The sequence below is a fragment of the Camelus ferus genome, chromosome X (assembly GCF_009834535.1).
Source record: "Camelus ferus isolate YT-003-E chromosome X, BCGSAC_Cfer_1.0, whole genome shotgun sequence".
NCBI lineage: Eukaryota > Metazoa > Chordata > Mammalia > Artiodactyla > Camelidae > Camelus > Camelus ferus.
In genome coordinates, this window is record NC_045732.1 from 89570984 (window position 1) to 89593463 (window position 22480).

The following is a 22480-nucleotide window of genomic DNA, read 5'->3' on the forward strand; positions in this document are numbered from 1 at the left end:
CAAATACTGATTACCACTTTACCCAATGCTACACATAGATGATGAAGGGTAGGGTATTTTGAAAATATAAGTCTTCTTACACCCAAACACAGGGAGATTCAAATATGTTCACCTAGGTACAGTGTGGAGGAGACTATACTTTTCTATGTTGTGGGATAAGGACCAGAAGTATAGAAGGTTATCTTTAAGCTGTTATCATCCAAGGATAACCAAAGACTTTGCTCCCCATTATTTGAATAAAATTGTGATAAACAATTTTTCCATAACATTTGCATTTCCCACAATAGAAGAGTACAAAGAGGGTGAAAATATTTCATTGAGCGTTTATTACCTAATAGGTACTATTCTAAATGCTCTACATGTATTAACTCAATCCTCTGCAGAGCCCTATCAGTGAAGTGTGCTTACCATCCTCATTGTTATAAATGAGGAAACCAAGGCACAGAAAGATTAAGGGAAACCCTAATTAACTGAAGATTGGGGTAATGTGGAATACAATTATGTCTAGACAAGGATTATTGCATGTTCTGTGCCTTAATAACAATGGTCTCTTCCATAAGCACAGACATAATGTGTTTCTCCCGTCCCTGCCAGGACTGAGAGAGCTCCAAAGAAGAGCCACCCTTTGGGTTTTAGAAAGAACACTCAAGGAAAACTACCACTCCCAGGATTGAATTAGAGCACCCAAGGAAATGTCCCCACCAGGGCTGAGATATTCAGCTCCCAAGGAAAGCCCTCCTACTGCATAGCTGAGATAGGGTGCCCGAGGAACTTCCTCCCCCAGTACTGATATAAACACCCAAGGAAGAGTGCTGTACCTTGGTTGAAATAGAGAACCCAATGAAAAGTCCCCTCCAAGGCTTAGAGGGAACTTAAGAGGAAAATCTCCCTTTCCAAAAGGTTGAAGTCCAGATCTTGTTGGAGAGGCCCAGCTGTGACTAAATGTATAGCAGAGAATTTCTGTGGTGCCGCAAACCCACCCTCTGCAATTAGAGATAGAGCGCCCAAGGAAGAATCCCTTTGTCTAGGGCTGAGATCAAACACCCAAGGACAAGCCCTCCGTCAACACTGCTGAGATAGAAGGCCCTTGGAAGAGCTCCTCCCTGCCTCCATGGGGCTGAGACAGGGCACTCAAGTAAAAGCACCCCAACCCAAGGCTAAGACAGAGCATCCAAGGAACAGCCTCCACCCCAGGGCTAATATAAAGCACCCAAAGAAGAGTTTCTCCTCACAGGACTGAGAAACAGAATCTAAGAAACAGCCCCAAACCCAAGGCTGACATGGGCAATCAAGGAAGAGACTCCCCACTACCTGGCTGATAAGCAAGGAAAGTCCCTTCCCCAAACACAGCTGAGATAGGGAGCACCCACGGGAAAGTTCTCCCCCAAAACTGAGGTAGTCACTCAAGGAAGAGATCCTCCTCGATGGACTGAAATAGAGCACCCAAGGAAAGCTCCCCTTATCAAGTGCCCGAGGGCAAGCTCTCCCCCAGTGCTGACGTAGTCACCCAAGGAAGAGTCCCCCACACAGCTGAGGCACAACACCCAAGGAATAGTTCCCCCCACACACACCCTATGGATGATCCATAGTACCCAGGGAAGAGTTCCCTCTCCCAGGGTTGAGGTAGATCACCCAAGGAATAGTACCATCCCCTAGATTGAGAACACCTAGGGAGCAGTCCTCTTGCAGGGTAAAGTACCCAAGGAAAAGTATTCCCACTCTGAAGGGTGAAATCCCGACCTTATTGGAGGAGACTAGAAGCAACTCAGAGAATGGTGGTAAAGTTTTTGTGGTGCCATACCAGTGGAACTGTCTAGAAATCTGTCTCTGGGGTATCTGAGAATGTTGTACACAGAGATGTCTTACCACAAGTAGTCTGATGTATACTACTGCCTGAAAAAGTTTCAAGGGAAGCTGCTGGCCATAGAGTGCTGCTGGCCACTATGCCCTATATCAGCTGGGCACTGGAGAAGCTGTGTGCCCAGCAGGAACCCTCTGTGCCAGCAACTCAGAATCAGGAAGCAAAATTTCCCCTTGCAATGTCTCTGGCGCCCTCTACAGACAAACTTCTGTAACAACTGTTACCAAAAAAATTAAAAGAATGGACCATTTTCACAAATCAGGCCAGATTAATACTCAGCTGAGAGGCAAGAAATCGATAACCAGAATACTGTATTAACAAATAAAGGAAAAAAGTCACACAATCGTCCTACCCAATGCAGAAAACACAAGCGATAAAATGCAACAGCTATTCATAAGGACAAAATTAAAAGCATTTGTTAAGAAGTGAATCTGCTAGAAATCTACAGTGTACATTATTTCTCACGGTGATAAATTAGAAGTATTTCTTACAAGATCAAGAACAAGACAAGGATGTCCACTATCACCACTTGGCTTTTTTTTTTTTCCATTTTTATTTATTTATTTATTTTAATTTTTAGGGGGAGGTAATTAGGTTTACTTATTTATTCAGTTTTAGAGGAGGTACTGGGGATTGAACCCAGGCCTTTATGTATGTTAAGCCTGTGCTCTACCACTCAAGCTACATCCTCCCCTACTATCACCACTTCCATTCAACAATGCACTGCAAGAATCCTTAGCTTGTACCCTAAGACAATAGAAGATAAATTATTTGGATAAACTAAAAACTCAAAGTAGTCCACAAAGAATTTAACAGAAAGAATAGATATAAAATCAAAACATACAAATTAATTGAATTCCTATATAACAGCAATAAGAAATTCAGGAAATGTAAGTTTTTAAGCTATTACTAAAATTAGCAAAACTATATAAAAATAAATATTAAAGATATATATAGGAAATATTGTATATAAAAAGTATACATAGAGAGAGAATGTGTGTATGTGTGTGCATGGAATGAATATAACTTAACATGCCCAATACCAGTATGCAGACAATTATAAAATTTTGTTGAAAGATATCAGAGAAGACTTAAATAGAGGGCTACATCATAGATAGGAAGACCCAGTGTCCACTTCCTCTGCCCCTCAATTTAATGTATAAATGTAGCACAATTACAATCAAAATTCCTACCGGGCTTTTCACGGAACTTGACAAGCTGATTCTAAAATGTATATGGACAAACGGCCAACAGGCACATGAAAAAATGTTCAGTATCACTAATTATCAGAGAAATGCAAATCAAAACTACAATGAGGTATCACCTCACACCAGTCAGAATGGCCATCATCAGAAAGTCCACGAACAATGAATGCTGGAGAGAGTGTGGAGAAAGGGGAACCCTCCTACACTGTTGATGGGAACACAGTTTGGTGCAGCCGTTATGGAAAACAGTATGGATATTCCTCAAAATCTAAAAATAGACTTACCATATGATCCAGCAATCCCACTTCTGGGCATATATCCAGAGGGAACTTTAATTCAAAAAGATACATGCACCCCAATGTTCATAGCAGCCCTATTTGCAATAGCCAAGACATGGAAACAACCTAAATGTCCATTGACAGATGATTGGATAAAGAAGCTGTGGTATATTTATATAATGGAATACTACTCTGCCATAAAAAATAATAAAATAATGCCATTTGCAGCAACATGGTTGAGCTGAAGATTGTCATTCTAAGTGACATAAGCCAGAAAGAGAAAGAAAAATACCATATGATATCACTTAAATGCGGAATCTAAAAAAAAGACAAATGAACTTATTTACAAAACAGAAACAGACTCACAGACATAGAAAACAAACTTATGGTTCTGTGGTGGGGGAAGAGGGTGGGAAGGAATAAATTGGGAGTTTGAGATTTGCAGACACTAACTACTATATATAAAATAGATAAGTTTATACTGTATTGCACAGGGAACTATATTCAATATCTTGTAGTAACCTATAATGAAAAAGAATATGAAAACAAATATATGTATGTATATGTATGACTGAACTATTATGCTATACACCAGAAATTGACATAACATTGTAAACTGACTATACTTCAATAAAGGTGAGTCACTAAATCCAAAAAAATTAAAAAATTAAATAAAATCTGTATGGAAAAATAAATGCCAAAGAATAGCCAAAGCAAACATGAAAAAGAACAAAAAAGGGGGATCTGCCTTAATATCTCAAGATTTATTATTAACCTTTAGCGATTGACTGTGACATACATGCAGAGGTAGATGAACTGAACGATGATACAGAATAGCCAAGTCTAGAAACAGTCTCCTTCATATATGGGAATGTGATACATTTCAGAGGTGTCACTGCAGATTGCTGGGGGAAGAACAGGCTTTCTTTTTGCAGCATACAGTGCTGAGACAATTGGCAATCTACGTGAAAACTAGTGCAAACTGGATCTCTTCCTTAAACCATGTACAAAAAAAAATTTTCAGATTGATTAAGTGCTTACATGTGAAAGAAAAACTTGGGACTTTAGAAGAAATTGGACAAAAATATCTTTAAGACTTCAAAAATAGGAAAATATTTCTTAAAGAGGACACAAAAAACAATAAACATGACAGAAAAGGTTGATGCGATAATATTGGTAATACTCTCCTTTTTAAGCTTGATTAAGTTTACACATGTCCCCTTTGTTAAGTTTCATCTTATATATATGTTCCATGCATTTTTGTATGGACCTAATACTACATTATATAAAGTGTTTGCCTGCAAAAGAAAAGCATATAAATTACAGCAGAGAAAGAAGTCAGTACCCCTAATAACCAAGGAATAAAAAAACTAACTTTTAGCAGAATTCTAATCTTACTAGTGAACCTGTGGTTTAAAGAAAGTACTCTGAAAGCAGGGTTAACATTAAAGAAAGCCATAAAAACCAAAAATCCTAGCAAGCTGTTATCTTTAATGGATACTTGCTTCATCCCATGAAATGCAAAGCTAGGTTAACATTTGAAAATCTATTCGCGTCTTTTAATTGAAGTATAGTCAGTTTACAATATTGTGTCAATTTCTGGTGTACAGCATAATAGTTCAGTCATACATATACATATATTTGTTTTCATATTCTTTTTCATTATAGGTTATTATAAGATATTGAATTTAGTTCCCTGTGCTATACAGTATAAACTTACTGTTTATATATTTTATATATAGTAATTACTATCTGCAAATCTCAAACTCCCAGTTTATCCCTTCCCACCACCCCGCTCCCCTGCGGAACCGTAAGTTTGTTTTCTATGTCTGTGAGTCTGTTTCTGTTTTGTAAATAAGTTCATTTGTCTATTTTTTAGATTCCACATATAAGTGATATCATATATAATTCACCATTTTAATAGGTAAAAGAAGAAAAAGAATGATTGTCTTAGTACAAAAATGCATTTAACAAAATTTAAGGTCCATTCCTGAATTTTAAAAATAATGATAACAAGAAGTAAGATACAAGATTAATATACAAAAGTCAAGTGCTTACCTAAATACCAACAATGACAAGGGGAATTTGAAATTTGAAAAAGAATACCATTTACAATAGCACCAAAATAATGGAATACATATAAATCAAACAAAATATGTACAGGATGTCTATGTGGAAAACTATATGATCTGTATAAATGTAGAAATAGTCCATGTTCACAAAATGGAAGATTCAATATATCAGTTCTTTCCAGTGTGATCTGTAGATTCAAAGCAATCCCAGTCAAAATCCCAGCAAGTTATTTCGTAGTTATCAACAAACTGATTCTAAAGATTATAGGGAAAGATGAAAGATCCTGAAAGCCAAGGCATTATGAAAAATAAGGAAAAAAAATGGAGGACTCACACTACCCAATTTCAAGACTTAGTATAAAGCTACAGTAATTAAGACAGTGTGGTAAGAGTAGACACATAGATCAATGGAATAAAGTATATAGCCCAGAAATGGACCCACACATATATAGTTGACTGATTTTTGACAAAGAAGCAAAGGCAATTCAATGGAAGAAGCACAGTCTTTTCAATAAATGGTGTTGTAACAACTGGGTGTCTATATGAAAAAAAAATGAATCTAGACACAGACCTTATATCTTTTACAAAAAATTAACCCAAAAGGGATCATAGACCTGAATATAAAATGAAAAACAATAAAAGTTCTATAAGAAAACATAAGAGAAAATCTAGATGGCTTTGGGTTTGGAAATGAGATTTTAAATTTAGTATCAAAAGCATGATACATGAAAAGAGAAAATTGTTAAGTTGGATGTTACTAAAATTGAAAACTTCTCTGTGATAGACACTATTATGGGAATGAAAAGACATACCACAGACTGGGAGAAAAAAATTTGCAAAACACACATCTGTAAAGGACCTGTATTCAAAATACACAAAGAACTCTTAAAATACAACCATAAGAAAACTACTTGATTTTGAAATTAAGCAAAAGATCTAAACAGATACTTCACCAAAAGAGAAATACAGATGGCAAATAAGCATATGAAAAGATGTTCAACATCATTTGTCATTAGGAACCTGTAAATTAAAATGAGATATCACTACACACCTATTACAATAGTTAAAATTTAAAACCTGACAATATAAATTGTTGGTGAGGATGCAGAGTAACAGGAACTCATTCATTGCTGATGGGAATGCAAAATGGTGCAGCCACTTTGGAAGACACCTTGGCAATTTCTTATAAAGCTGAACATAATCTTACCATTTGATCCAGCAATCATGCACCTTGATATTTACCCAACTAATTTGAAAAATTATGTCCACACAAAAGGCTGCATGTGAGTGTTTATTCATAATCATCAAAAACTACAGATGTCCTTCAATAGGTGATGGATAAACAACTGTGGAACATCCATAGAGTGAAATTCAAATATTTTAAAAATGAGTTATCAAGCCAGAGAGACACGAAGGAACCCTGAATGCATACGGCTAAGTGAAAGAAGCCAGTCTGCAAAGGCTACATACTGTATGATTCCAACTATACGACATTCTGGGAAAGGCAAAACCATGGAGACAGTAAAAAGATCAGTGGTAAACAGGGGTTCAGGGGAAGGAGAGAGAGGGTTGAACATGTGAAGCACAAGGGAATTTTAGGGCTGTGAAATTATTCCATATGATAATGCAATTGTGGACACATAACATTATGGATTTGTCAAAACCCATTGAACTTTAGAGCACAAAAAGTGAACCTTGACGTATATTTTAAAAAATCATTTAGGTCAGGGGAATCCCAAGATAGAATGTAGAATGTAACAAAATAATCCAACTATATTAAAAATTTATGAAACAAACATACTGAAGGGGAGGGGGGAGATGCTGACCTAAATAATGTTGGAAATGAGTGGAGTCTGTAAAACTAATGGCAAAAAATCCTACACAATCACTGTGGTCTAGTTGAAAAAGCTATTTCCCATGGGACTACATGTTAAAAATTCTGAAAACACTGTACATGTATACTGGAATTAAACATTTCAAGTGGGTAGCAGATGGTGGGAACCAGGTTTCTCAGGGTTAAGAGTGGGAATTTACAAAAAAAAAAAAAAGAGTGGGAATTTACAGAGAAGCAAGGGGAGGTTAGAAGATTAATGTGGTGATGGATCGACCATCAGGATGAACTTGTATTTCACTTAATAGAAATACAGATGTTACAGATAGAAATATTTTTGCATATGTGTATATGCACAGGTTAGTATACACACATGTATTTCCTTACTCTGTCAGCTGAAAGGGCCTTGAAGTGACAAAACCCCAGCAGCAACTGAGCATAACTAGGGCTCAGATTTTGGTTTGTAAACCATTGTTCAATAAAAGGAACCAAGTTCCTTGGAGAAAAGGGTGACTATAGGACTGAGGAAGGAAATACACAAGATGAGCCTGGAACATCTTATAGTGTCAGAAGGTAAGTGCTGGGGAAAAAAATCCACAATATCAAGAGTTATGTCAAAAGGACATAGGAGCCAAATAAAAGTGCTATCAACATCCAAAAATGGAACAGTTTCAATAACAAAATTAAGTAGTATTACATGATAACCCAGAGCACAAAATAAATTAATACCCACAAGCCCAAACTCATATAAATAAAAGGCTGAATAAATTAATAAGCAGAGGAGAAGAGACATAATCTCCCATGCAGAAGAATTCTAAATAATTGATGTAGATACTCCAACCTCAAGGAGGTGGAGCGTAACTCCCCACTTTCTAAGTGTGGACTGTGCATAGCGACTTCCTTCCAAAGAGGACAGTTTGGAAAGGGTAAGTTCACAGAGGAGAAACCTGACAAACGTTGCTTTAGGTGATCAAGAATAACATCACCAGTGATAACTCATGTTAATAAACATGTGCCCTTGTGATGGTAACAGTGGCGCACATAACCCCAGTCTAATAATGGTAAAAAAAAAATTGGACAAATCCCAGTAGAAGAACATTGTACAAAATACCTGACCAGTTATTCCTCAAAACTGTCAAGGTCATCAGAAACAAGGAAAGTCTAAAAAACTGTCACAGTCAAGAGAAGCCTAAGAAGACATCACAGCTAAATGTAACGCGGTATCCTGGATGGAATCCTGGAACACAAAAAAAGACATTAGGTAAAAACTAAGGAAATCCAAATATTAACTCTGGTTAATAATAATGTATCAATATTGGTTCAAGGATTGTTATCAAATGTATCATGTAAACATGTCAACTATAGGTGAAACTAAGGTGGGCTACATGGGAATTTTCTTCCCAATTTTTCTGTAAATCTAAAAGAATTCTAAAAAATAGTTTATTTAGAAAATATCATTTAAAAACAGAGGTAGAGGGACTATTTAAAACAGACTAGAGAGTGGGGAGGAAGGCATAGCTCAGTGGTAGAGTATATGCTTAGCATGCACGAGGTCCTGGGTTCCATCCTCAGTACTGCTATTAAAATAAATAAATAAATAAAACAATTACTTACAAAAATAAAAAATAAATAAGAGACTAAAGAAACAAACCAGTGTAATTTGTGAACCTCGATAGGGGCAGCTATAAAAGTCATTCTGGGGATACATGGGTACATATGAATACTGGATGGTTCATCATTTTCTTAAGTGTGCAAATGGTATTGTGGTTAAATGGGAGAATGTCCTCCCTCTTACAGGACAGGCATGCTGACATATTTAGGAATGTCATGATGTCATGAAGTGTGATGAAGTCTGCAGCTCACCACAAACAATTCAGGAGGGTTTTGAAAAAAAAGCATATTTGTAGAGAACAAAAGCAAAAGTAACAAAATGTTAGGAATCTAAATGAAAAGTATTCAGGCACTCACCAAACTATTCTTTCACACTTTCTGAAAGTTTGAAATTGTTCAAAACAAAATTTTAGGGAAAATATCAATAGGATTTTAGAATTGGAGAAAATAATACTAAAGTTCATCTGGAAATACAAACATGCAAGAATAACTACGAAAAAAATCCTGAAATAATAATGTGGTATGGCCTAGCAATGCCAAATACAAAGTGTGCAACAACTTTAAATAATTAAAAGACTGGTAATCTTTGCAAAAGAATTCAGAGTTCAGAAACCTAAATATTCATGGAAGCTCAATGTAGGAATGAGGATGGTTTTGAAATCAGTGTGGAAAAAAAATCAATATAAATAAGGTTGGGATAAGCAGATAGCTATTTGGGGGAGAAAAATGTTGAATCCTTACCTCACTCCTTCCACCTAAATAAATTCCAAATGAATCAAAGATTTAAAGATTAAAAAAAAAACTTAAAAGTCCTGGAAAAATACATTAAATTTATTCTTAAATGTAAAGAAGGCCTTTCTAAAGCAAGGCACAAATCCCAGAAGCCATAAAGACTGATAAGTTTAACTACACAAATAAATAAATAAAACTCAGGAAAATATTATTAAACATATGACAATGGACCAATTTTCTTAGCTTACAAAGAGCTCATACAAACTGATAAAAAACAAATCATCTAATAGAAAACAGAACATGACCACACAGTTCACAGAAAATGAAATCTAAGTAGCCAATAAACATGAAAATGTGTTCCATCTCCTTCATTAAAATGCATTATAGCTTCATTAAGATGCAAAATACCATTTATTCACTTTCAGATGATCAATTTTTAAAAAGTTGAGTGCCCAGTATTGGCAGGGGCCTCATAAATAATTATTCTTATACATTGTATGTGGAAGTAAAACTGGGCAAAGACTACTGGAGATCAGTTTGGCAAGAACTACTGACCTGAAAATGAAAACTATTCTTTGACCCAGGAATTCTATTGCTAGGAATTAACCCTGTTGATTTAATCTCATCATTAGTACAAGTATGTTCACTTCAATATGGTTTAGCAATAGCAAAATATTGCAAACACCTGAGTGTCCATCAATGTTTAAACATTTGTAAGACATTCATATATTAGAATACCACACAGTCATTAAAAAGAATGAGGTATTTCTGTATATACTGATACAGAAAGATCTTATAAGACACAAGTAGCAAAAAAAAAAAGCAAGGTACAGAAGAGTGTATACAGTCTGATTCCATTAATGTAAAAACTTTAAGTATTTATCTGCTGGCAAATAATTTTTTTCCTGAAAGAATATACAAGACACGTAAAGCTGGTTACCTTTGGAGAGAGGTATTAGGGGCAGGAGGGAAGGGAACAAGTTTTAATTCCATGCCTTTCTGTACCTTCTGATTTTTTTTGCCATGTGCATATATTACCTTTCTTTTTTTTTTTCCTTTTAAAAGAATACTTGATTAGTAAGTAATTTTCAGATATTCCTACATAGATTTGAATACTGGTAGTACTATTTTTCAAAATACTGCAGGTAAGTGCCAAGTTTTGCAAACCAGAACTTCCCCTTAGATTTTCATTAAACTTTAGATTCGCCCCCTGATGCTTTAATCACAATGATTTCCAGTTAAGTATAAAGTGCCATTTTGTAATGGCAGTTTGGCTATATAACAAATTTACGATGGAATGATTAACCACTGCTACTTAAGGACCAATATTCTTATACTCCAAAGGGCATTTGATAATTCATAAATATAAATATAAATGAGAGTATACATTCTATTTCAACTCTAAAAAACATAAAATTGCAATAAGACTTTACATGTACAATGAAAAGTAAAGTATCCATTGAATTTAGTAAAACAGCATCACATTGGAAAAAATACAGTCATTAAAATGAGATCTTACATTTTTCTGGGGACAGCGAAGCAGAAGAAAATGAGATTAAAAGTAAAACAAACATACAAACAAACAAAAAAAAAAAAACCACTACCAAAAACAGGGTGAGACAATCATTTATTTATTGGACAGGGCAAGGTCATTTAAAGAGAGGAAACATATCCAAAAGAATGTGTTTAGCTTGGTGTTACAGGCATTGATGCTCACAACAAAGAACACTACTCAATACATCATGGAAAACAGGCCACATACAACCAGGGAGATGCTGTCATGCCACTCAAAAATAAGCCACAATGCTTAGGAAACAATCATTAGGGAGTTACAGAGCATCGTAGTCTCCAATTCGCCGATCTGCATTTTCTACGGCTGGGCCATTAGCCCAGAGCATTTGGCTAGTTCCCTGGTTATTGAGTCCTCCTATATTCTAGACAGCCTTCAACAGCACACACTTCTGAATGTCACTGATATTCATAGGCTTAACTAGCTCACATCACTATATTTCTGGAATACCTTAGTACTATCTCATAGTACTATAAATAAAATTCTGAACTTAGTATTCCATTTAGCACTGCCCAAATCACCCAAATCCTATGGTACATACTTGAAAAAGACAGCAGAAATTCACTGGAGGAAATTAAAGAAAAAATGTGGGAAGCTCACCTGACCAGAGGTATACAAGCTCCTGGCAAAACCAGACACGACTGAAAACTGCTATGTCAACTATTTGCCACATTATTTCATCATTCTTAGAAGGACCTTCCTGACCAGGCAGGCAAAGATTTCAATCCATTCTAGAGACTAGACAAAATATTATTAAGTAGTAACACATCATGAAGTCTTGGTTCTGATGAAAAACTATTCAGCCTAAGATTGACTGAGAAACCTGTTAGGTACCTGACCCTACCTTACACGGACTGATTTTTGACAACCACTTCCTTTCATAGCAATCACAGTTCTCAAGACGAGAAGTTCTCACTCCACATAGAACAAAACCATATTTCGGAAGCCAATCACAAAAGACCAGAAACGGCAGGAATTCATTCATATTAAATGACCAGAATAGACAAATCTATAGAGACAGAATGTAGATTAGTGGTTCCCCTGGGCTGAGAGGCATTGGGGAGAAATGACAGTTGATTGCTAAAGGGTACAGGGTTTCTTTCTGGGGTGATGGCAACACTCTCAAATCAACTGTGATCATGGTTGCACAATTTCATGAATATATTACAGAATCACAGAATCGTACCCTTTCAATGGGTGAATGGTATGTGAATAATATCTCAATAAAGTTATTATAAAAACATATTAGGGAAGGAAGACAGGCCCCCAAAGAGAAGAAAACAGGAGGCTCCTGCAAATCAAGTCATACCTGAGGAAATGGTAGACAAACATGATGTAAGGAACTTGTTTCTCATACACTATTTCAATTTAATTATGATCACTTTAGCTCCTGACTTCATATTTTTAATTCATTTCTAAATCATTTTAGGTTTTCAACAGATTTCTAACTTTGTTCTCCTTAGAGAACAGAGTCAGTGTTCCACAGACAGACTGAGTTGGCAAAACAAAACTAAACAATGATAGAAACCGAAAGACAAAATGATCTTGTGCTTCGGGGCTATGTGTTACCAGGCAGAACAGAGGAGCTGAGGTTCATTTCTAATGGAAAAAAAATGCCATCGAGTATAAGGGCATCTTATGACTCTTGCCTAAAGCACATTTCCTTTTCAAATCTGCATACAGTTATTCCCTTTACACCTATACAATTCGACAAAAGCAATGTTGTCATTCCTGTGCAATTCAACAAAAGCAACATTTTCGACAAAGAAATGTCAAGCTTCCTGCAGATCAAACAGCTAGACACATTTCCCTAAAACTAAAATTACTGTTCCTAAAAAAATTCTGCCCTGTACCTTCATCTTCACCTTCAGCAACATACAATGAAGACGGAAAACTCTAAGCCTGCTACAAATCAGAAGCTATTAAACAGTTTCCTAAATGACTTTCCTTTTTTAAAAAAATTAAAGATATTAGTTCCAAATATTTAGAACATATTTGGCCCAATTCCTTTGAAGTCGACCTTTAAGAAGACGTTTCCTTTATTTTTACTAATTCACTAGCTTGATATGCAATAAAATAACAGACTTTGAATAAGTTAAACTGGCTAATGACAATCAGTTTTCCTCAGTGATCACTATTCTTCTACATAGGCAGGATGATTAATTCATGAATAGTCTTTTTGGTCTATCTTCAACTATTCTTAGACTACATAATCAGTTAGGGAAATTTTTTACAGATAAATGAAAAGAATACAAGTAGCTTTACAGCAAGTTGAGTCTGTTAAGTATATTTGTTATGACAAAGGATTTCTGACACAAAAATTGCTCACTGCACACAGAACCCCAGAGAAGTGATGAAACAAGACAGCTGATGTTAAGAGGTATATGGGAGCGGGGTAGGGTAAGAATTCACAGAAAAATTAAAAACTGGCAAGTATCTGCTAAAGCAGAGCCACTTTTTAGGGGGCATAAGAAAAACTGATAAGTCACCATTTTGGTCTCCTTAAAGAAGTCCATTTGTTGTTAAGAACTGAAGACCATTTACTGTCGTTCATGCTGCAAAATGCAGTAGTCACACTATTTCGAAAAGGATCCTAAAAACTGTAGTGCAAAAGAAAAGAAATCTAAGAAAATAAATAATTACAAAACCATTAACATTTTTCAAAGAAATGTGTTCAAAACAGTGACTCTTACAAAAAATGTGAATTTGTTTTAAATGAAAGAATTCTCTCTATGAAAGATCAGACTCATTTCACAGATAACTTATACTGCATTAATGATTTGATTAACAGTGTACAAACAAGGGCCATAGACTTTTTCTAATTAGGTCTGAAAGATCAATATAAATACTGATGGGGGGGGAGTGTTTTGTACCCCAAACTCCAATATTCCAGCTCTGTGTCCTGTCCTATTATTATAATTTGTAAAAATCTTAACGACGCAGTGATTCAAGTTTTCGTAACTTCAATGATGTGTTAGAGGATAATGCATCTTGGTTTGAAGAATTTGTTGTATCCGAAGGCCGGAACAGTACTCGACCACGATGATTAAATACATAAAATGACGGGTGATTCCTTAATGTGTCAAATGTCCTTGAAAGAAAAAAAGCATCAATTTTAGATAAACCTTTATAAAAGCCTATTTGAAAATAAGTAGGCTTCTAATGAATTTGAATTTGCTGTGGGTTATATTTTTAACTAAGTTTAAAAATCCATAAAAATCAGACTATAATTGGTAATCATACCATATCTCATTTTTTTTCTCCTATACAAAGAAAACAAGAACTGGAAAAGCAACATAAAACCCTCAACAATTTTTTTATTCAGGCATTCCTTCCAGGATGCCTATGAAAATACAAACAATCACTCAACTTTAATCACTTCTATAAATCTAACACTAGCCCATGCCAAATAGTCCTTAAAAAAACAGTATATAGATTGTACCTTTGATTATTCTCATTTGTCCCTCGCTATTCAAGGCATCTGATCATTTCACAGATCTGTCTTCCAAGAATCTTTCAACAAAAAATTCCTTTTGGCCCTTCTGTACCCGCTGTTGTCCAAACTCATATATTTTGCTACCACCTACTAAACTCATGCATTTTGCTACCACCTACTTAATGCCATTCTGTTTTACTTCTTTCTTTCCTGGCCCCTTGCCTGTGATTCTTGGTAGACTTTGTAAGAACACTAGTGGGTGGTGATAGTGGAGTATCCTTTCTTCTTTCCAGTGGGATACATGTCATCTAAAAAGAGTTCACAGACACCTAAGTGTATGGTTTTTGGTGTTGGTTTGTTTTTAAATATTAATTTCCTGGGGGAAAAAGAGAACTCTTCTTTTGACAAAAACTCAAATCTCAAAGTCAGTCCCCCTGGAAATCCAAGCATACCCCCATATAAAACAGGAAGCGTGAGATGTGACTATTTAAAATGTGAATTAAAAAGTAATAGTAAAAATGGGGTGAATTTCCTCTAACACATAAATGTTTATTGTGAATCCTTCTAAGGAAATAGCGTGTTAAAATTTGCAGGATCAAAAAGGTGGGTAAAGTCCAGAGGTAAAATCAAACAAAGCTAAAGGATGATATTATGAAAGTGAGAAATATGAAAAGAAAAGTAAGCCAAGCTCATGAAAATAGCTTAGAAGTATAGGAGAAAAAAAGAAAGCAGAATAATGAAATATACTTTAGTCCAGGGACACAAAAGGGCCCAAGAGCAGAATTTATGTCACAGAATAGGTTCAAGTGATAGACGAAGCAGAAAACCCCTTATTCTTCCAAAGACTAAGCTGGGACAAGAGGATAAAAAGAGGAAAAAGGAAAAAAGGGAGGGAGAGAAGGAGGGGGAAGGAAGGAGAAGGGGAAGCAAAGGGGGGAAATAGGGGAGGGAAGGAGGGGAGGAAAAGGAAGGAAGGAAAAAATTCCTGGGGGAATAGCTTCCTAGATATCTTTTTTCCATCCATCAGTCCATCCAATCAACCAACAAGTAATTTTAAGCAATCATAATGTAACATCTTATTCTAATGTCAGTAATCTGTCATTGACCTCCCATTTTTCGTATCATATCAAACAATGTCTTAATATTTTTACCTCATTACTCAAACTGCATACTCAAAATGTAAAAACAAAATCAACTTTTATGTACCAGAAAACATAGATTTTAGATTATGTAAATGAAGCAAAACCCCCATGAAATTAAAAGTCTATGAAAAGGAAAAGACTTACTTATTTTTTAGCTCTGAAGTGGCATCCATGTCTTTAAATTCCCCTGCAATATGAACTATACCGTAACAGGTAACTGCAAAGGCCAGAAGTGTCTGAAGAACTATCTGTGAGTATAAAGATTGAGATTACTAAACAACATACAAATATAAAAATCGCAATTTTCTCTCCATCTCTTTCTAGCCTCTAACAGGTATTTCTCCCAGATCCTATTAAGGAGTCAATTCTCGCTTTAAATGATTTGGACTGAGACACAATAAAACCTTCTATAAGTTCTGTGGATTGGCTGTAAAAATACTTCTAGGTATTGCTGAAATAGCAAAAATAGGTACCAAACCATTTGGAACTTAGTTATCAACAATTATTAGCTTCCAAGAGCAACTAATAATGTTTCAATGTATTATTGCTAAATATCACAGAATATAAGAAGAATAGCCCTTACTCACCACCCAGCTGAAGAAATGGAACATTGCCAGTAGTTTTCAAGGCCTATATGTCCCTCTCCAATTATACTCTTCATCCTCCCTCCCAGTTAACTACTGTGTAATCAGTTCCTTGCTTTTCTTTATAATTTTACCAGCTTTGTAGTACATCTAAACATACATTTCTTACTTTCTCCCATTTTGAGCTTTTGTGTGTGTGTGTGCGTGTGTGTGTGTGTGTGTGTGTGAGATTTCTCCCTATTGTAGTACGTAGTTGTAGTCTATTCATTTTCACTGTGTTTTGTATTTCATTGTATGAAAAAATCCCACAATTGACCCACTCCACTGTTGATGGCCATGTGGGCTGTTTTCTGTCTGTGACTTTTACGTCAGGACGGTATCTTTGTGTATGTCTCCTGGCCCATGGGAGCGCAATCACTGGCATAGAGCATATACAAATTCAACTTTATCAGGTAATAGCAAACTGCTTTTGAAACAGGCTGTGTGAGCAAAAACTTGCAATGTTTGATATTAACCAACATGGGGTTACAGGCATATTTTGTTTTCTTGATTGTGATTTTCTGTATTTTTAAAATTTTCCAATTTGTAAACAGAAGTTATTTTAAAGAGGTGTAAGTGAGAGTGTGTGTGTGCGTGCATCTACCACAAAACAAAGGTGATAGGAGAATTAGTTAATAGCCACAACTACTATAACTTTAATTATAGACCATTAAAATCAAAATTAGCCACAAGCTATTACTCTGCCTTTCTAAATTAAAATCTAATGTCATATGTTATACTGGTTTACATTCCTACCACCAGCACAATGCAGTCATAGGCATCATTCACAAGGATGTGGTAAGTCTGAGTTGTCATGAAAATATGTCAAGATAAGTTGTTAAGTAATAAAAAGCTAATCATACAACTACACATATATACACATGATAATTTTTTTAAAGAAAAACTCTCTATGTTTGATTAGATAAAACTATACGTACACAAATAAAGATAATGTTGCTTACGCATAGGAGAAAACTAAACTACTAATATACTTCAAAGTGTTGGGAGTAGAAGCAGAATTGTGAGCAATGGGGTCAGTTGGTTTTTGTTTTTTTAATTGTAAAAGGTCAGTTTTACTTTTGACGCTTACTCTTTGATTCTGTTATAAAGAACTTACTACTTTTGTACTTTAAAATCCAATAAAGATTAAAAACTGTGAGTGAAGCTCACACATGATTTCAGCTTTAAAAAAGCACTTCCTTGTTTTTCTTGTTTTGAATATATCCCTAAAAATATTTTGTTAGTTTTGGTTGTTTTTAAACTTTATACTTAAAATGAACTTTTCTAAAAATAAAAAATACAGTCAAATAATCAACTGGTTAAGTCCATCTCAGACTATGGACAGAGCAACTTCTAGAAAGACTATTTAAACTAAGTTCTAGAAACCAAACAGAGAAATATTTTGTTTCTGAATCTTTGGGACTTACAGTAAGTCACAAAAAGTAGGTAACAGATGCTATTTCATGTCTGGAAAATTAAGAGAATAAAAACCAGTTAAAAATTGTAAGCTATGTGGCTAATTTTTAAAATATATTTTTTAAATTGAGGTATAGTTGATTTACAGTATACTGTTAGTTTCAAGTATACAACAAAGTGATTCAGGTATATATATTTTAATGGAATATAAATAACCAACTTACATCTATTGGCAGTGATTCATCTTCCTTTTCTGTTAATCGCATATAAGAACGATCTATAAACCAGAAGCATACCATTAAGGAAACTGTAGCCCATTTTTCTTAAAATGCAAGCAAATCAATACACCAAAGAAGCGACTGACTTATATGCTACAAAAAATAATGCTAATCCCAGATTCCTCAAAAACCTCTGTCTTCTAAGGCAGTCAGTCTGATCTTGAACTATTTTATTCCCATCATGACCTGCTTTGTCACTTTATAAAACAGGAAAAGAGTGAAAAGTGAGCAAACATGAGGAAGAAATACCTAAACATAATTTTTCTTTCATTAGTACAGGAAAACTAGAATTCTCTGAAATTTTTTCACTAACTGGTCAAAGAAATCACAATTTTATTTAAAAACTGAGTCTACAGAAAATCCCAACTCTTAAATAGCACCACCATCACACAAAATGGACAAAGCAGTATTGGTATGGAAATGTTTTTCTTGAAAAAATACGCTGGGGCAATGTTGGAATAGGAGACATTCCCGGACATCAATTTCTGCTTCTATGATTTAATTACAATTCTGCTACTGCCTTAGCCTCAGAAGGCAGCAACATATGAAGGAAAAGGATCGGGATTTGGAAGCTGCAAAGCCTGGATCATACCACCAGCTCTTCAACTTGTCTTAATGGACTATATCTCATTCAACGTAAGACATCCTTGTGGATTGCAACATTTATCTCAATTTCAGAGTGTTAAAATGTAGGAGTGGGAGGGGGAGTGCATCTGAATCAAAGAAATATAGTATGTATCTTTTCATTGTCTAATTTTCCGTAGCAGTAAAATGGCAATAATATGAGGATCAAATGTAACGCATGATAGGTGCTCTGTGGTAACAAAGTTCATCACAGCAAAGACCAGCATGCACCGTACCTCCGCGTGCTATCTGCTGCCCAGTGTGACAGGATACAGCCTCAAAGGTAATTACTGGTCTCTTTCCAACATGAGCATTATAAAGAGGTCCCACCGCAGTGACAAATGCCACAAGGCATTCCCACCTTGCATAAAAACACAAAATTCTAATCCTAGAGGAATCTTGCACAATCCCTACTGGTTAATAACATGTTTAAAAACCCAAATCATTGTGAGTGAGCATATATTGCCTCTTAGAAGAGAACGTATTTAGAGACATTTCTGAAGGTTATTTCACATGTGTTATCATAAGGACTGGTGTAAAAGAAATCAAATCCATACCAAAATAGGCTTTGGCTAACTTCCTACTGACCATTCAATTTCCAGCTACCGTTCTTCCTTGCATGAAACCTAATCTGACTCTAGCATTACCTGTGGTCAGGCATTTCCTCACCTGTAAAACAAAGGGGATGGACTTCAGTGATCTATTTCCTTGCTCCAGTACTTTAAAATTTTACAGCTGATGTCTACTATAGAAAATGTCGCAGTACTCCACAGTATTCTAATCTTCTGTAGGGCAACGCTTCTCAAAAGAACATGCAAATCACCCGGGGATCTTATTAAAATGCAGATTCAGATTCCACAGATCTGGGGCAGGACCTGAGTTTCTGCATTTCTAACAAGCTCCCAGGTGATTCTCAAGATGCTGGTCTATTGACCACACTTGCTCAGCAAGGCTCTAGGATACCTTCCTTAACCCCTTTGCCCCCCGAAAAACGACTGCCCTCATCTCCGTGTATCTTTACATACTTTAGCATAGCATCTATATCACTTTACTGTGACTGTTTCTTGATGCACTTGTTTCTCCACTTCACTTGAACTCCCTCAGGGCATCACTGCACCTTCTAGCACCTAAGCAGAGCGCGATTTCAACCAGTTACTTAAGAGTGAATTTTACCAAGCAGTGTAGCACACAGGCTCTATCAAACTGCCTGTCTTTGAAGCCCGGCCACGCAACTTATCATCTCTGTAATTCTGCACAATTTTCCTAGCAGTGTGTCTCAATTGTTTCATCTTTCAAAGGCGATAACAACAATATCTACTTCACAGGAGTTTTGGTAGGATTGAATTATATAATACATGTAAGGTGCTTAGTTCGGTGCCTGGCACATGGTAAGCGCTTAATAAATGTTAGCTACTATCACTGTTATCATTAAAGATTAGAATTTTGGAGAAACTGTCATAAAACAGAGTAGCCTGGGGAAACATGACAAGTAAATGTAATGTGATACCCTGGAGTGATTCCTGGAACAGAAAGAAGACATTAATAGGAAGACTGGTGAAATCCAAATAAAAGCTAGACTTTAGTTAATAGTAATACACCTATGTCCATTTCTTAGTTGTGACATTATACCATAGTAATATGTTACCAATGGGGGAAACTGGGCAAGGGGTATTCGGTAACTCTCTGCACTGTCTTTGCAACCTTTCTATAAATCTAAGATTTCAAAAAAAATTAAATAAAGCTGATTTCTGTCAGACAAATCTCATCATACTACATGTATGTAAAAAGTAATCTTAATAATTGATTATATTAATTATATATAATAAATAAAACAAAAGGTTTTTATCTTGAAAACAATTGGAGCTTTGAAGAAATTCACATTCCATTTTCTACTTTATTCCTGAAGATGGAAAGTAAGCTAGCAAATAAAGTAATAAAGTTCAACTCTGAATTTATTTCCTTCATTCAACAAATTTATTGAGTACTTACTGTAAAGAACATTGTGCTAGACACTGAGATCACAGCAATGAACAAAATATATATTGTCCCTGCCCTCGTGGGCTCTATAGGTTAGGAAAGAGGTCAGGAAACTTTACCTGTAAAGGGCCAGATAATAAATATTTTAGCCTTTGCAGACCTTACTATCTCCTTTGCAACTACTCAGCTTTGCCCTTAGAAAGCAGTCAGAAAAACCTAAATGAGTGAGCGTGGCTGTGTGTCAATACAACTTCACTGATGGACACTAAAACTTGGATTTTACATAACTGTCATGGATCACAAAAATGGTATTCTTTTGCTTTTCTTCCCCAACAAATTAAAAATCTAAAAGCATGCTTAGCTCACTGCAAAAACAGGAGGGATGCTGCACTTGGCCCACATGCCAGAGTTTGCTAACTCCTGGTCTAGGAGAGAAGGAAGACCTCAAAACAGATCAGCTGTCACAAGACTGGACTGCATCCTCTGCTGGATTCCAAGTTTCTTCCTGGCAATATAATTGTGTATGTATGATAAAGTATTTTTACTTTTTTTTCCGTTTAAACTTCCCAGTCACTCTTCGACATAGAAAGGGCAAGAGTTAAAATCCACTTCAATGAAGCCTCAAGGAAAAGATATGATGCGCCCAAGGTCACAGATTTAGCGGTAAAGCGAGTTTTTAATAACCAAGCCCTCCAGTCTCCCAGTCCAGTGCTCTTTGCCCTGTATCACAGTGCCTCCCTGAGGCAAATGGTCACTTATCAGTCTGCCTGGACAGCCCAGGAGTGCCTAAGACGTTGTCCACCTAGTTGTCATGGGACCATGAGCATCCGAGGTCCTCGATCTGACACTTCGCCTGATCAGCCCCATGCTGCATCTGACATCACTTGTCGGGGATTCCCGGGTAGACTCCCTCTCTGCCCACCCTGCAGCGTGCCCGTTCTGCTCTGTGCCCTCCGCCCGATACCCCGTTCCAACCCTGCTGCAATCCCAGGTGCCCCACTCTCCTCAAACTCAGACTCCAAGCCTTTCCACCAGGGAGCCTCGCACCACTTCTCACTGTCACCCCAAACTCTAAGGTTTCAAATGACCGTTCCCGGGACACTCGGTCTGACACTCCCTCAGGGGTGCGCCCACACGCCGCCCCCGGAGTCCCGCACCGGAGCGGTCCCTGTCCCCCAGGCACTTACGCTGCGCAGCGGAAAAGGCCGCGTGGGCTAGGGCAAAGAGGCCGATGCCCACCAGCCCCTTCCACAGCGACGGCGCCATGACTCCGGAGGAGCAGCAGCCCAACAAAAGAAGCAAAGGGCGGCGGAGCTGTTCCTTCCTCCACCGGCGGGTGTCCGCGCAGCGCAGAGAGATGACGTCACTGAACCCCCTGGGCGCGAAGTGTCTCAGAGGTGGAAAAAGCAGGGAGCCGTGAGAAAGCGGAAACAGGAATGCCGGGAAGAAGGGGAAACCGACACGGAAAAAGGTCTGCGAGTGCCCGGGAGCCGGGCCTGCGCTGCGCTGCTGCTCTGCGAGGGGCGGAGCTGAGCGGAGGGCATAAACGAAGAGGCGCAAGCGGCTCAATGGGGAAGCGGCGAGCAAGGGCGCCAGCGAATGAGCGCGGGCCGCGGGGCAGGGGCGGGGCCTGTGGAGGGTGCCGGGCGGGGCAGAGGGACCAGGGCCACTGGAGGCGGTGGTTAAAGGCGCTCAGCTCTGGGTACCTACCCCTCCGCAGGAGAGTTTTGTTTGTTTGTATTTCTTTTCCATCATGCTGTGCCCTTTGTTTTCTGTCGACCTTTCCTGTGCTTCAGCCTTCTGGGAACCAGCACTGCGGAAGGA

At 37.0% G+C, this 22480-nt stretch overlaps 1 protein-coding gene across 1 annotated transcript; it reads right to left on the reverse strand.

Annotated features, from left to right (window-relative positions):
- Window positions 1-11200: 11200 nt before the first annotated feature.
- On the reverse strand, window positions 11201-22144 carry MMGT1 (membrane magnesium transporter 1). Its single transcript, XM_006195386.3, has 4 exons — window positions 21844-22144; window positions 18002-18054; window positions 15883-15986; window positions 11201-14251 (listed from the first exon to the last, which is right to left on the reverse strand). Exons 1-4 carry the CDS (start codon window positions 21920-21922, stop codon window positions 14092-14094), a joined length of 396 nt encoding a protein of 131 aa, XP_006195448.1. The 5' UTR covers window positions 21923-22144; the 3' UTR covers window positions 11201-14091.
- Window positions 22145-22480: the final 336 nt, after the last annotated feature.

Coding starts and splice junctions, on each gene's coding strand:
- MMGT1 (XM_006195386.3), bottom strand. CDS start 21,922: ATGGCGCCGTCGCTGTGGAAGGGGCTGGTGGGCATCGGCCTCTTTGCC. Junction 15,987..18,001: donor ATGAATCACTGCCAATAGAT/GTAAGTTGGTTA, acceptor TTATACTCACAG/ATAGTTCTTCAGACACTTCT. Junction 14,252..15,882: donor ACTTCAGAGCTAAAAAATAA/GTAAGTCTTTTC, acceptor TTTTCTTTCAAG/GACATTTGACACATTAAGGA.